The 15,029-nt window shown below is 39.1% G+C and overlaps 2 protein-coding genes across 2 annotated transcripts; both read right to left on the reverse strand.

The window, feature by feature from the left end:
- Positions 1-1,307: 1,307 nt before the first annotated feature.
- On the reverse strand, positions 1,308-2,243 carry LOC117350417 (olfactory receptor 10G7-like). The gene has a single exon (XM_033924696.1). It carries the CDS (start codon positions 2,241-2,243, stop codon positions 1,308-1,310), a length of 936 nt encoding a protein of 311 aa, XP_033780587.1.
- Positions 2,244-7,420: 5,177 nt separating this feature from the next.
- LOC117350420 (olfactory receptor 10G7-like) lies at positions 7,421-8,353 on the reverse strand. The gene has a single exon (XM_033924700.1). It carries the CDS (start codon positions 8,351-8,353, stop codon positions 7,421-7,423), a length of 933 nt encoding a protein of 310 aa, XP_033780591.1.
- Positions 8,354-15,029: the final 6,676 nt, after the last annotated feature.

Raw genomic sequence — 15,029 nt, forward strand, 5'->3', positions numbered from 1 at the left:
AGGAGCCCTTTATTTTTTCAATTGTGAGCTTATTAAAGCTCATAATCAAAGCCAATTTATTAATTAAGTTAGGTGTCTAACTTGGGTGCTTATTTGGCACCTATCTTTAGGTGCTTTTTATAGAATCACCCTCTTTGGGGGGAATTTGTCAAAGAGTGCTAAGTGATTTAGCATGTGATAATGATTAGTATATGCTAAATGCTAAGACACCCATGATATTCCTATGAGCATCTTAACATTTAGCATGTATTGATTGTTAGTGCACACTAAATCACTTAACACTCATTGATGATTCCCCCCTAATTCCCTTAACGTGCGTTAAAATGCTTGATGAATTCCCCCTTAGTGTCCTTATAGCATGACTTGTAGTAAAATAACCCTTCTTAACGTGCCTGCATTGATATTGTCCTCCCTTTCATATCTTTCCCCCCTTAGATAGACCAGGATAGAAGTTAGTAATGTGAGCTACCATTAAGATGGATTATTGTTCCACAGTTGTGTTATTTGAGTACAAGGTTCCATTTTATGGTACTAAAATAGCATGATTTTTGCTAAAATAACCTGCCTTATGGGGGAGTGCGGAAAGTTCTCTGCCCAGCCAAGAAGAGAATGGTGTGGATATAGGTCAATCAATGATCTGAAACAATGTCAAAACCTAGAATCTGTAAATAGACACACAATGAAATAAAATAACACTCTTATCAGCTACAGTGGCAAAATAATGCTCAGAATTTAAGAAGTTGTGTGGTTGGGCTGAGAACCTTTCAGCACCCCCTCATAATGGTAACTAGGCCACACTGATAACTTCCTCCTTATATACATCTATTGATCTATAGATAGATCAATAGATAGATCAATAGATAGATTAATCAATAGATAGATCAATAGATAGATCAATAGATAGATTAATCAATAGATAGATCAATAGAAAATCTCATTTTTAGAGAGTTTGATAGATGGAGATATAAATATTTACATACATAGATATCTTCTTGCTTTACTTTCCATCTCTCCATTAGAAAATGGTTTTACTGACTTTCAAGAACCCAACTCTCCGATAAATCTCTGATCTACACTGAAAAAATAAAATTTTAAATTATGCCCTCCCCATTCAACAATGACCCTGAATCACATAAGGATAATTCATTGTTTTTAATATGTGGAAGTCTAGAAATAAATTATGTATGAGAGTATAATTAATAAATACATGTACCAAGGAAAGCTAACAAATAAGTGTATCCAGTCCATCAGGGAATTCATAGAGACAGAATTAAAGAGTAGTTTTGAGCTCAAACTTTTCCCTTATTTTAGGTATTTATTGAAGCTATGTGTCTCCCTGTCAGTTTCTTAATGGCTGATTTTACTTCCTTGTTTCTCAAAGTGTAGATGAGAGGGTTTAACATAGGAGTAACCATGGTATAAAAAACAGCGAAAGCTCCATCCACCGAATGGACAGAGTGAGGTCTCAGGTAGATAAATGTAACTGGTCCAAAGAAACAAATGACCACAGTGAGGTGGGAAGCACAAGTGGAGAAGGTCCTTCGCCTTCCTTCTGCTGTGCTGATCCTCAGGATAGCCAAAACAATGTGTCCATAAGAAACCAGGATCAGAAGAAAACAGCTTGAGGCAACAATTCCAATGTTGACCAATATGACTGCTTCATTGACAGAGGTGTTGGAGCAAGCCAACTTTAAAACTGGAGGGATGTCACAGAAGAAATATTCAATTAGGTTGGACTTGCAATAGGGCAACCTGAAAGTTAGGACGGTGTGTATCGTGGAATGGATGGAGCCAGTCAGCCATGTTCCTGCAGCCATCTGGAGACAGACTCTCTTGCTCATAATCTTAGTGTAATGCAAGGGGTGACATATTGCAGCGTAACGGTCATATGCCATGACCGTGTATAGGAAACACTCTGTGCTTGCCAAGAAATGAAAAAAATAAAGTTGGGTGACACAACCTTTGAAGGAAATGACTTTTATTTCCAGAAAGTTCATAAGTGTTTTAGGGACAGTGACACAAGAGAGCCATATGTCTAAGAAAGATAAATTAAAGAGGAAAAAATACATGGGGGTATGAAGTCGGGAATTCATCCTAATTGTTACCAAGATTAGAAGGTTCCCCAGTAGGGTACAGACATAGATTAACAGAAAAATTATGAACAGGGGGATTGTCAGATTGTTTGCATGTGGCAGGCCTAAAAGAATGAATTCCTTCACCAAGGTATAATTGATCTTCTCCATGGGTAGATAACCTAGAAGATAAGAGTAGTAATAATTTTTATTGATAAAAGTTTGATCAGTCCTGAGAAGTAGAAACCATGGTTAGTCAGCGGTGGTCTCTGACTAATTTTAGAATTTACCTCTAATCCTATCCCTATAACCATAAGAGTAGAGGTAAGGTTATAGGGATAGGATTAGAGGTAAATTATAAAATTAGTCAGAGACCACCGCTCAGGCAGTGGGCCTGATGGGCCGCCGCAGGAGCGGACCGCTGGGCGAGATGGACCTCTGGTCTGCCCCAGCGGAGGCAACTTCTTATGTTCTTATGGTTGTAGATCACAACCCTATGAAGATAAAAATATGTTTCTTAGCCAAGAGAAACTAACTCCCCTTTATACTAAGCTGCATGGCCTGGTTGCTATATGCTCCGATGCTCATAGGAATTCTACCGCGGTTTAGTAAAAGGGGGGTGGAGGGTTGCATCCTGAAATATTTTCCATATATTTTGTAAGAAAAGTCTACCAACTAACCATTTAGGGCTCCTTTTACTAAGATGCATTAGCTTTTTTAGCTCACACTAAATATACGTGCTGAACGCTAATGCGCCATTATAAGTCTATGGACAAGTTAGCGTTTAGCGTGCGCTAATATTACGCATGCGCTAAAATGGCTAACACACCTTAGTAAAAGGAGCCCTTAGTGTGTTATTTCTCTCAAAATTCAAGAGTACATTTAGAATGAATTGATCTCATCTACTGAAAAATAGAATAATCTTATAATTATGACAATATACTTTCAAATGATTGTAAATTAACACTATGGACATTATGTTTATATCATCAGAATGTCCATAGAGGTTTCTACCATGGCCTGGCGAGGTAAGTGCTCCGACGCTCGTAGAATTCCTATGAGCGTCGGAGCAGTTCCCTCACCAATCCATGGTAGAAACCTCTACCGTGATTTAGTACAAGGAGACCTAAATTATTTTTTTAAATATTTTATTGTGGTTGAGGGATTATTTTTTCAGGTCAAAAGTTTTTCCAAGGTGTGCATGAGTCCTCCACCCACATTCCTACAATCAGGAGTGGTCCGGCATTATCATGCTTTCAACCTGTAGGGGCTGACAGAACTTATTGCTGTACCTGTTCTGATGATATAAACATAATTGCTGGTGATATTCCATGTACCTGAGAGGGAATGTAGCTTCCGATCACTTGCTTAGTACTGCTAATCTTTTTACACAAGGACTTATCCTCCTTATGACACATTCACTCACCCATCTTCCAGTTTCTCTTATAAGGAGATGCCTGAACACCTCCATCTATTCTTGGCTAGATAAGGCAGCCCCTTTGCTAAATTTTTATGCTAAGGTATATTTCAGTTGATTATTGTCTTTTAGAATTTTTCTGACATCAATGTATGATTTAAAGCTTGCTTGTGTTTCTGAACCGATTGAATTTTTACGCTATCCCTATCATAACAGGGCCGATTAACGATGTTGTTTAGACATGTCTATGTTATTTGTGATGATCGGAGGGAAACAAGATTTTATGTATGTGGTATGGAAACCTCATAGTTGTATGCGGTATATAAATTTTTTAATAAATAAAAAAATAATAATAATAATTCCATCTTACACACCTTCCGCCAAAATCAAGTCGCATTAATTTTGTGGCAGACCCTCTCCTTATCCTTTCATTGTATCTGTTGTGCCAATTGTGGTAGTGATGGGAGCATCTGATTGTCTTACACTGTATGAAAGATCAACAGCGTCCGTGAGACTGCTTCTACTACAACCATGAGTGGAAGAAAGAAAGAAAGAAAAGAAAAAATATAAAAACTATAAAGAAAAAGTGAGCTTTAAAATGCAACAATGGAATTCAATGAGGAAAGAATTAAAATATAAGAAAGAGCTTACATTTTTTCTTCATGGATTATGCAGACCCTTTGAAAGTAGGTTTCAATTCATGTTCAGTTCTTAAAAGTTCAGGTAATTGGGTGTCTCACACAGTTATAAGATAAATTATGCATTAGGTTTCACGTGTTATGTCCCTAATATTGAAAAATCCCTTATTTATACTGTAGCTGTTGATTCAATGCCAAATGTGTTACAGCCTAAAACAAACAGTAGAATCCAAAAGGGAATGAGATAACTTTAGGGAATAACTCTGAAGAGACCCATTACAATTCCCGTGTGAAGAAGGTGCCATCCAGCAATTAATTTTAAACTGGAACCAATCTGCCTGAAATCATTAATGAAAATCTTCAGATTAATTGGTATAAATCCTATGTTTAATTTTTTTTCCAGCTTTCTTTTTATAGGTGCATGCTTGCATATTTAATGGAAGTAAACGTTTCTGATTTTTTAGTGAGTCTGAAAACCACATACGGTCTCTTTTACAAATCCACGCTAGTGGCTACGCTGCGCTAATGGCCCCGAAGCCTATAGAGATTTGCGCGGCTTTGTAAAAGAGGTCGATAGACGTTCTGATTGCAGACGAGGAACGATCATTCGTGTTCAAAAAGATGGATGTCCATAGCTAGACCTGGTACCTGACACTTCTGGGTTACCAAAAGGAATTCAACATTTTAGTAGCCTTCCTCTGGACTGACTCCATCCTTTTATATCTATTTGAAGGTGCAGCCTCCAGAATTGTACACAATATTCTAAATCAATATTCTAAATTCAATGTCTTATACAGGGGCATCAATTCCTCCTTTTTCCTATTGACCATACCTCTCCCTATGCAACGTAGCATCCTTCTAGCTTTCGCCATCCACTTTTCAACCTGTTTGGCCATCTTAAAATCATCATGTACAACCACACCCAAATCCCGCTCTTCTGTCGTGCACATAAGTTCTTCACCCCCTAAACTGTACCCTTCCCTTGGGTTTTTGCAGCCCAAATGCATGACTTGCATTTCTTTGCATTAAATTCTAGCTGCCAAATTTCCAACCATTCTTTAAACTTCTTCGTGTTATTCATACCATCTGGCGTGTCTACTCTGTTGCAGATTTTGGTATCATTCACAAAAAAAGCGCAAATCCTTCGGCAATATCATTTATAAAAATAAAGCTGTTGAATCAGCAGTAAATTTCCAAGATGATTTAATAAAAAGCTGTGTTATGCATAAGATTGCTCTGAAAAGAAGGGTCTCCGTAATACAGATGCAGAATTCTTAATTACACCCCTCCCCCTCTTTTTACAAAACCACAATAGCGCATTTTTTTTTGGGGGGGGGGTTGCACTGGATGGTTTAGTAAAAGGGGTATTAATTTAAGACAAATATTCCTTGAATATGTTTGAAACTATAGAAAAAACTAGAAGACATGGAAGCTGAACACAGATTGGATGAATGCCTCACGATAGTCCAAACTCTGCCATAGCATTTCTACATGTGTAAGACATTCACCCAATTAGAGACGGTGCTCCGCAGCTCTCATGGTCGGTCATGTGTTTGACTGACCCAGTCATGCCATGGGTGTAGACGAAGATGACAAGAGAAGGTTCATACAGATGTTGCATCTGCTTGTGCTGAATCATAACATAGTATAACATCTGGCATTTATATAGCACCATAGTCTGCAATATAGGACAATTTTCAGTAAAACAAATAAATAATACTAAAAACCCAAGGCCCCCCCAAAAGAGTTACAATGAACATCTACAATAAAACCCAATAAACGTTTGTCCACAGTGAGGCGAGAGGCCCAGGTGGAGAAGGTCCTTTGTGGTTCACCTCCTATAATCTCAGTGCTAACTCCTGAACCAATGCCAAAGAGGAGGAGACTCCAGCAGCATGTGGGGTCATTTATACCTTTAACCGATGCTTATTTCCTTCAGATGTATGGCAGATTTATCTTCTCCTTTTTAGGTTTGGCATAGAAACAGGATTGTTTTGTTTCTTTTATCTTTAAGGGTGCTCCTTAAACTACTGCCTTACTGTTTTGTATTGATTGAAGCTACTGTCATTCTTCCTGCTTTATCCACATGGCTTGTTCCCCAATTTTAAATTGAAGTATTTGACATTGCATGTACAACAAATGCTTAATATACTTGAAACTTGAAACTTCTTTTTAATTATTCTTTTCTTAAAACGCATGGATCTGTGACAAACCTCTGATCTAAACCCATAATGCATCTTGTCAAGGAAGCTTTTCCAAATGTCCTTCCTCGTTCATCATCTGACACTGAACCACTAACCCCCCCTCTTTTACAAAGGTGTGCTAAGCTTTTTAGCATGCTCTAAACACGCGCTAAACGTTAATGCATACATGTTATCCTAAGGACATGTTAGCGGTTAGCGTATACGTTGATTTAGCTTGTGTTAAATTCACGCTAAAACACTTAGCACGCCTTTATAAAAGGGGGGGCCTACATTTTTTTTGCACTTAATATGAAGCATCCTGGATATATAAATTCTGTCCATAAGAACAATCAATTAATTAATATGTAGCAGAGTTAGAGTCGCGAAACAAGGTGGGATGAAGCAGCAAAATATCAGGATGAACGCGAATGCACACATTTATTGTAGGAACAAATCTGGATTGTAGAAGTCACAGAGTAAATGCAAGACAAATCTCAAATATAAATGTAAAATGGGACCCAGCTTGGTCCATGTTTGGCAGTTAAACAGTGCTTATGAACCGTCATCCATATTTTATTTATTGAGATTTATTAACTACCTTTTCCCCCTTTTGGAAAACCGCAAAAGCAGTTTTTAGTACCAGCTGGCACACTGAATGCTGAGCGCTGCTCCGGCGCTTATAGGAACTCTAAGAGCCTCAGAGCAGTGCACAGCATTCAGCGCGCTGGCCATAGCTATAAACCGTTTTTGCGGTTTTGTAAAAGGGGGGTGGGGGGTTATGAAGTGATTCACCCAAGGCAGTGTACAGTAGGTATAATTCAACATAAATTTTGTTAACAGCATAATAGTAGTTAAAAGACCAAATGAGGTAGAGTTAAAATCAGTAAACTGAAACTTAATTATAGGAATACCATAAAACAGTTTCAAAAATATTACTTATTAACAGCACTGCCATTCAAATAAGAAAGATATAATACATACTAAAAGGGAGATATAATACTTACGAAGCATCTAATAAATACAAATTTGAACATTCAAATAACATAGATATAACATTAATGGTTACTCTATATTACAGCTTATCCTATAGCCAAGGGGTCAAATTAGTTATTAGATGGAAGTCATGTGTCTTCCCATCAGTTTCTTAATGGCTACCTTTACTTCCTTGTTTCTCAATGTGTAGATGATAGGATTTAACATGGGGGTAACCATTGTATAAAACACAGCAAAAGCACCATCCACTGAGTATATAGAATGAGGTCTCAAGTAGATAACCACTGGGGGTCCAAAGAAACAGATGACCACAGTGAGGTGGGAAGCACAAGTGGAGAATGTCCTTCTCCTCCCTTCCGCAGTGCTGATCTTCAGAATGGCCAAAACTATGTGTCCATAAGAGACCAAGATCAGAAGGAAACAACCTAAACCTACCATTCCGATGTTGGCCAATATGACTGCTTCATTGATAAAGGTGCTAGAGCAAGCCAGCTTCAAGAGTGGTGGGATGTCGCAAAAGAAATATTGAATTAGATTGGACCTGCAAAAAGGCAATGTGAACGTTAGGACGGTGTGTATCATGGAATGGATGGAGCCAGTCAGCCATGTTCCTGCAGCCATCTGGAGACAGACTCTCTTACTCATGAGTTTAGTGTAATGCAAGGGGTGACATATTGCAGCGTAACGGTCATATGCCATGACTGTGTAAAGAAAACACTCTGTACTTGCACAGAAATGAAAGAAATATAGTTGCACGGTGCACCCAGAGAATGAGATGGATTTTGTTATTTCCAGGAAGTTCGTAAGCATGTTGGGAAGAGTAACAGAAGACAACCAGATATCTAAAATAGACAAATTCATGAGGAAGAAGTACATTGGATTATGAAGATGGGGATCTCCCCTAACTGTTATCAAGATTAGGAGGTTCCCCAATAGGGTGCAGATGTAGATGAAGAGAAATAACAGGAACAGGGGGATTGTCAGTTCATCTGCATGTGGCAGTCCTAAGAGAACAAATTCCTTCACCAAGGTGTAATTCCTCCTCTCCATAGTTACCTCATCTAGAAATTAAAAAAAAACAAACACCAAATAGTAGTTATTATTGATAAAGTTTTATCAGTCCAGAAATACTGACTATCTGATTGTAAAATATCTGTTCTAGAAACTTGCAATATGCCTATGACTTCCACTGGGTTTTACTAAAAGGAGGTAGAGGTTTCTACTGTGGGTTGACAAGTTAAATAAGAACATAAGAATAGCATTACTGGGTAAGACCAATGGTCCATCAAGCCCAGTAGCCCGTCCTCACGGTGGCCAATCCAGGTCACCAGTACCTGGCAAAACCCCCAAAGAGTAGCAACATTCCATTCAGAATCCTAGAGAGCAGCAAGATTCTGGAATCTCAAAGAGTAACAAAAGATTTGGGAATCTCAAGAAGTAGCAACATTCCATGCTACCGATCCCAACGTCCTTCTTAGTAACAGACTATGGATTTTTCCTCCAGGAAACCTTTCCTAAAACTAGCTTCGCTATCTTCTCTTACCACAATGCTTCAACGCTCTTAGAATTCCTATGAGCATCGAAGCATTTACCGTGTCGGTCTATGGTAGAAACCTCTACCACCAATTAATAAAAGGAACCCTTAGTTTCTGAAAAAATAAAAATCCTGAAATATTTCAGAAATAATAACAAAAATCTACATTTTGCATTCACTTATTTATTACATACTTATCTATGGTTGTGCCATTCCTAAACAAAGGCCCTCTTTTACTAAGGTGTGCTAACCGATTAGCGCGTGCTAATTGAATTAGACTAACATGCCCATGTTAGCGTTTAGTGTGTGCTAATTCAATTAGCGCGCGCTAATCAGTTAGTGCACTTTAGTAAAAGAGAGGGTAAGTCTAGAGACTTACCACTTAAATTAGAGTTTTTAACATACATTTCCTACAAATTTGGAAAGGATATGTTTATAATTAGTCATCTCTGTTGAAGCACAAAAGCACCTTAAATCAGGAATTATAATGGACATATCTGATCACTAGAAAGGGCAGTGTGTGCCGATCTTCCTTCAAGTTTTTGTAGTCTGTCACCTTGACATACTTCCATTGACTTCATCAATTGCTGATGCCTGGGATTCCTCTAGCCTGGATACCTCCACCACTGCTGCACACTGAAAACACTAAACTCGAGCTTCCTTTATGTCAAGCCAGAAAAATGAACTCCATGTGGCCATCTAGCGCATGATAAAACAACAGAGAAACCAAAAGGACTGCAGTAAAAATGCAACAACAAAACCAAAAGAACTGCAGGAAATGTACAAGGTGCAAGAATTTTTATTCAAATCAATAAAAAGTTTTGTATCCAAAATTAGTCCTTGACATTAATTAGTACGGACCCAACATGGTCCGTGTTTCGAAAACACTTCTTCCTCAGGGGTCCTGTCAGGAAATGTAGTGAGTAATGGTGTGAGGAATTGTGTTACACCAATAGTGATAATGTGTTATATGTGACACCAATAGCATGAAAAAACAATCATTTGAAAAAAAAACACAAATGTTGGAATAATTTTATGTTGGTAAGAAGTGTGTGCGACTATAATAGGGTGTAAAGACAAAAGCAAACTTAGAGGGAACACATGGGAGGGAAAGAAAGATGGTATACATGGGGAAAGGAAGAAGAGGGAGAATTGTTGGACATGGAAGAGGGAAAGAAAAATATTACACTGGGAGGGAAGACAGATGACTCAAAGAAGTGAGAGATGTCAGATTCTGGAGAAGGGTGATGTAAGGAGATAGAGAGTTGTCAGACCAGTGGAAGGGGAAAGAGATGCCAGACCAGAGAAAGGAAGGAGAGAGATTTAGATCATGGGAAGAGGGAGGGAAGGAGAGAGAGATGCCAGACCACGGGAGAGGAGAAAAATACCAGGTCATATGAGGGGATAAGGGGGAAGACAGATGTCAGACTACTGGAGAGAGAGGGAGGAGATGGTGCTCAGCAATGGGTGTGGCAGGGAAAAGAGATAGAAGAAATGTTTCTTATGGGATAGATGGGAATAGGGGAAAAGAAAGACAGAGAAGATGGTACACATGGATAGATGGGAAGGGAAGACATGGAAAAGTAGATTTTGAGAAGAAAGCACAAAAATGTAAAAAAGTTGAATGTTAAAAATTAACACCAAAGATAATGTAGGGCAGAAAGTGAAGAAAGAGAGAAAAACAGCAAATGGATAAGAAGGCCATAGAAATACAAGAACATAGACAGAAAAAAAGTGCAACCAGAGATTGGGAAAAGATGATTAGGTCACCAGACAACAAAAGTAGGGAATATGATTTTATTTTTAATTTACTGATTGAAATGTGTTAGTTTTGAGAATTTATATCTCTATTTCTCTGGTGCTATAATGCATGTATAGTCTGGCATCTTAGGGTTTCGTTTGTGTATATTAGACTTTTAGTTTGTGGTCTTGTGTTTGCATAGAGAGCTTGGGTGGAGTCTGGGTGGAGCTTTTGGGCCTCCCAAACAAAAAAGTGTTCCACTGCCTATGCTTCTAGTGGTTATCTGGTCAGTTGAGTACATTTTAGGTCCTTATTCACTTTTAAAAGGGATCTAACTCCAAATATCCAAATGACGCCCTGAACATCTTGAAAAATGTATGATTATCCCTGCAAGACACCCAAGTACTAATCCTTGCCCAAACCAATGCCCCCTTGGAATTTAGGCAAACAGGACGAACAGCCTAGAAAAATATCAAAAATATGGATCTTGAAAATAGTGATTTGGACATTTTAATATTTTATAGCATTAGAGCATCAGCGAGAGAAAGATATAATGGTTACTGCGGATGGGCAGACTAGATGGGCCATTTGGCCTTTATCTGCCATCATGTTTCTATGTTTCTATTATTTGGACATTGTTCTAAGAACATAAGAACTGCCATCTCCAGATCAGACCTTCGGTCCATCAAGTCCGGCGATCCGCACACGCGGAGGCCCAACCAGGTGTACACCAGGCATAATTTTAGTCACTCGTAAGGAGATGTGCATCTAGTTTGCTTTTAAATCCTAGAATGGTGGATTCCGCAATAATCTCCTCTGGGAGGGCTTTCCAGGTGTCCACCACTTGTTGCGTGAAGCAGAACTTCCTGATATTTGTCCTGGACTTGTCCCCCCCTTAGCTTCAGTTCGTGTCCTCTTGTCCGTGTCACATTGGACATTGTAAATAATTTTTTTTTCTGCTCTATTTTGTCGATTCCTTTCAGTATTTTCAAAGTCTCGATTATATCCCCTCACAGTCTCCTTTTCTCAAGGGAGAACAATCCCAGTCTCTTAAGTCGTTCCTCATATTCCAAATTCTCCATACCTTTTATTAGCTTCATTGCTCATCTCTGCACCCTCTCCAGCAGTTTTATATCCTTCTTTAGGTTGGGAGATCAATGTTGGACACAGTATTCCAAGTGCGGTCTGACCATTGCGGCATTATAACTTTCTTCGATCTACTCGTGATTCCTTTCTTTATCATGCCTAACATTCTATTTGCTTTCTTTGCCGCTGCCACGCATTGTGCCGACGGTTTCCGGGTCCTATCTCTCAGTACACCCAGGTCCTTTTCTTGTTCGCTCTTACCCAGAGTTGCACCTGACATTCTATACTCATGTTCCTTGTTCTTTCTGCCTAAATGCATTACTTTGCACTTTTTCACATTAAACTTCATCTGCCATTTCTCTGCCCATTTCTCTAACTGACACAAGTCACTCCGGAGTTCCTCGCTATCCTTCTGCGATCTGATTGCTTGGCATAGTTTTGTGTCATCTGCAAACTTGATGATCTCACTGGATATTCCTTCTAGGTCATTGATGAAAATATTAAATAAGATGGGCCCAAGTACCGAGCCCTGGGGCACACCGCTAGTCACTTTCTCCCAGTCTGAGAACTTCCCATTTATGCCCACTCTCTGCTTTCTGTTCTCCAGCCATTTGCCTATCCATCTTAGTATATCTCCCTCTATTCCATGGCTTTGTAGTTTCCTGAGAAGTCTTTCATGTGGAACCTTGTTGAACGATTTCTGGAAGTACAAGTGTATTATGTCCACCGGTTCTCCACTATCAATTTGTTTGTTCACAGTCTCAAAAAATTGAAGTAAATTTGTCAAACATGATTTCCCTTTCCTGAAGCCATGTTGACTGGCTCTCATCAGGTCTCTTCTGCAAATGAGCCCCTTAGTTGCATGCACAAATCCGCAATGCGCACAGAGGTGTGTACGCAGCTTTGAGCACAGTATATAGGATTGGGGAATTGTGGGCATCTGGAAGGGCAGTGTATAAAAGGCAGTAGTCTGAAACTGTTATTTTCTGGAAAAAAAAAAAAAAGAAGAACAGCAGCAGGAGAAGAAACAAAGAGAATGTAAAAAAAAATATATAGGAGATATAAAGAAAAAAAAAGATTTAAAAGTTAAAGATAAAGTGCAAAGAGAATAAGGAATAAAAACAGAGCAAGGAGAGAAAGCACTTACAGTTTCCTTCATGAATTATGGAGGCTCATGGGAAGCCTTTTTTTATTTTCTGTTTTGAAAGGTGAATTCGTGCAGTAGGTTTGACATGTTTTGCCCCCGATCCTGGGAAATCCATTATTTATACTGTTGCTGATTCAGTTCCCCATGCACAAAGGATGAAGCAAACAAGAGAATCAGAAGGGATTGATATGACTTTAGGGAATGACTCTGATGAGACCCATAGCAATTCCTGGGCAAGGTCGACAACATCCAGCAATTAATTTCTGCATAAATTCATAATCTATCCAGAGGATGTGGTAAGAGCAGTGAATGTAGCTGGTTGTTTTTTTTTAAAAAAAAGGTTTGGACAAGTTCCTGCTACTATCTGGGTTTTGGCCAGGTACTTGTGACTTGGGTTGACCTTCATGAAGACGGGATACTGGGCTAGATGGACCATTCTTCTGTTCTATCCATCTTGACTCCCTCTGCTTTTCTTGTCTTATTGCATCTGCAGACTTTTCCTCAAATGTCTTTCTCCCAGCCAGTGTAAAACCAGTCTCTGTCCTGTGTCATGTTTACTTATCACACAACAGACAAAATAAAAATATGAAGATTTTCTCTCGGGTGCTTAAAAAAAATTCAAATGCATGAATACATTTGAGAATACTATCACAGGACAAACAAGAAGAGGGTGGGGGAAGGCTTTAACATCCCTCTGTTATGCAGAGAATAATATGTAAGAGTTAGCAAGACAGGATATAGCCCATCCCAAGGGAAGTGGTGGAGTGGAAAACGGTGACAGAGTTCAAAAAAGTGTGGAATGAACACAGAGAATTATTTAGTTGAGGTGGGGCTTGGAAGTGCTTCGACGGCTGGGGTGGATTAGATGGGCTGGAGTAAGCTTTGACGGAGACTTCAGTAGATGGAACCTAAGCACAGTACCGGGCAGAGCTCTGGGTTTCTGGCCAGGAAATATCTAGGAAAATGGACAATTGAAATAAAATCTGTAATTTAAAGAGAGGATATGGCTGGGCAGACTAGATGGACCATTCGGGTCTTTATCTGCCGTCATTTGCTGTGTTACTATGTATGTTAATAATAATCATAACAGTAATGGCACACATTTACAGAGATTGAGGGGAGTGGGCGCCCTCTGCCTGCTTGTCTGGGTAGAACAGGAAACGAGAATGTCACTGTTGTACTGTTTTTGAATGCCTGCGCCCTCGTTTCCTCCACTGTGTCTCTCACTGCACAGAAATAGGTACCAGCATCACTTTCTTCCACTCTCTTCTTTCTCAGAGTAGTAGATCTCTGGGACTGGTCAACGTCCATAATAAATGTTCCAGCACTCATGGAGCCTCCGTATCCACTGCCTAAAAGCTGCAGGGACAGCCCCGAGGATTGCTTGTACCAGAACATGACATCGTGGCTGGTAACATTTTGTTTGCACGTTAGCTGGACTCCCTCTCCTTCCAGCAGAGACACTCGAAGTGTTTGGAAAACTTGGCACACCCCTCTGTGTTCAACTGCAAAAAAAAAAAGAGAAATGAATGAACAGTATGATCAAACATATTTATAATGAACAAGGAAATAAACAAGAAAAGAAAAGATTTGCAGTTTATCGACCTAAAAATCTCTTTAAGCTCTGAGATCTGAGTTCATTGAACCAAGTGAGATTGTTAACTGCAGCAAGCAGGTTTGATTGTCCTTGTTCTGTGGAAAGTGGAAACAAAAATGATTTTTTTTAAAAAAAAATTTGGTTTTGAATAGCCTTTCAGCCAGAATATTTCAAGTTGATCAAAATGCTGGATTGCTAGAAAGATTTAGGTAGGCTTAAACAACAAATAGGTTCATTAAAAAGAAATGACAAAAGTAAGACTCTATCAAGCGCATTTTCACACATTTTAAACTTGAACGTAACAAAAAACAAAGCAAACAATGCTTCACTTACCCAAGAAAAACAGAAGAAGCAAACTCCTCATCGTCAGGCTCGAAGATGCAGCAAATATTCCTGCAGACAGTTCAGCAACATGGTTTATGTATCTGAACATGTGACCAACACGTTGAAATCATCTCCACAAAGAGGAAGCTTCCTGTAATGACTTCCTGTCATGAGAACAATTTGGGACGGAGTGGCTAATTCAGGGGTAAGAAAACGACAAGGCAGCTGATCTACTAGATCCAACGAGGAAAGAAAGCAAGAAGCAGACCAAATGAAGAAAACCAGCTTTCATCAGTG

The sequence above is a fragment of the Geotrypetes seraphini genome, chromosome 16, assembly GCF_902459505.1.
Source record: "Geotrypetes seraphini chromosome 16, aGeoSer1.1, whole genome shotgun sequence".
NCBI lineage: Eukaryota > Metazoa > Chordata > Amphibia > Gymnophiona > Dermophiidae > Geotrypetes > Geotrypetes seraphini.

Coding starts and splice junctions, on each gene's coding strand:
- LOC117350417 (XM_033924696.1), bottom strand. CDS start 2,243: ATGGAGAAGATCAATTATACCTTGGTGAAGGAATTCATTCTTTTAGGC.
- LOC117350420 (XM_033924700.1), bottom strand. CDS start 8,353: ATGGAGAGGAGGAATTACACCTTGGTGAAGGAATTTGTTCTCTTAGGA.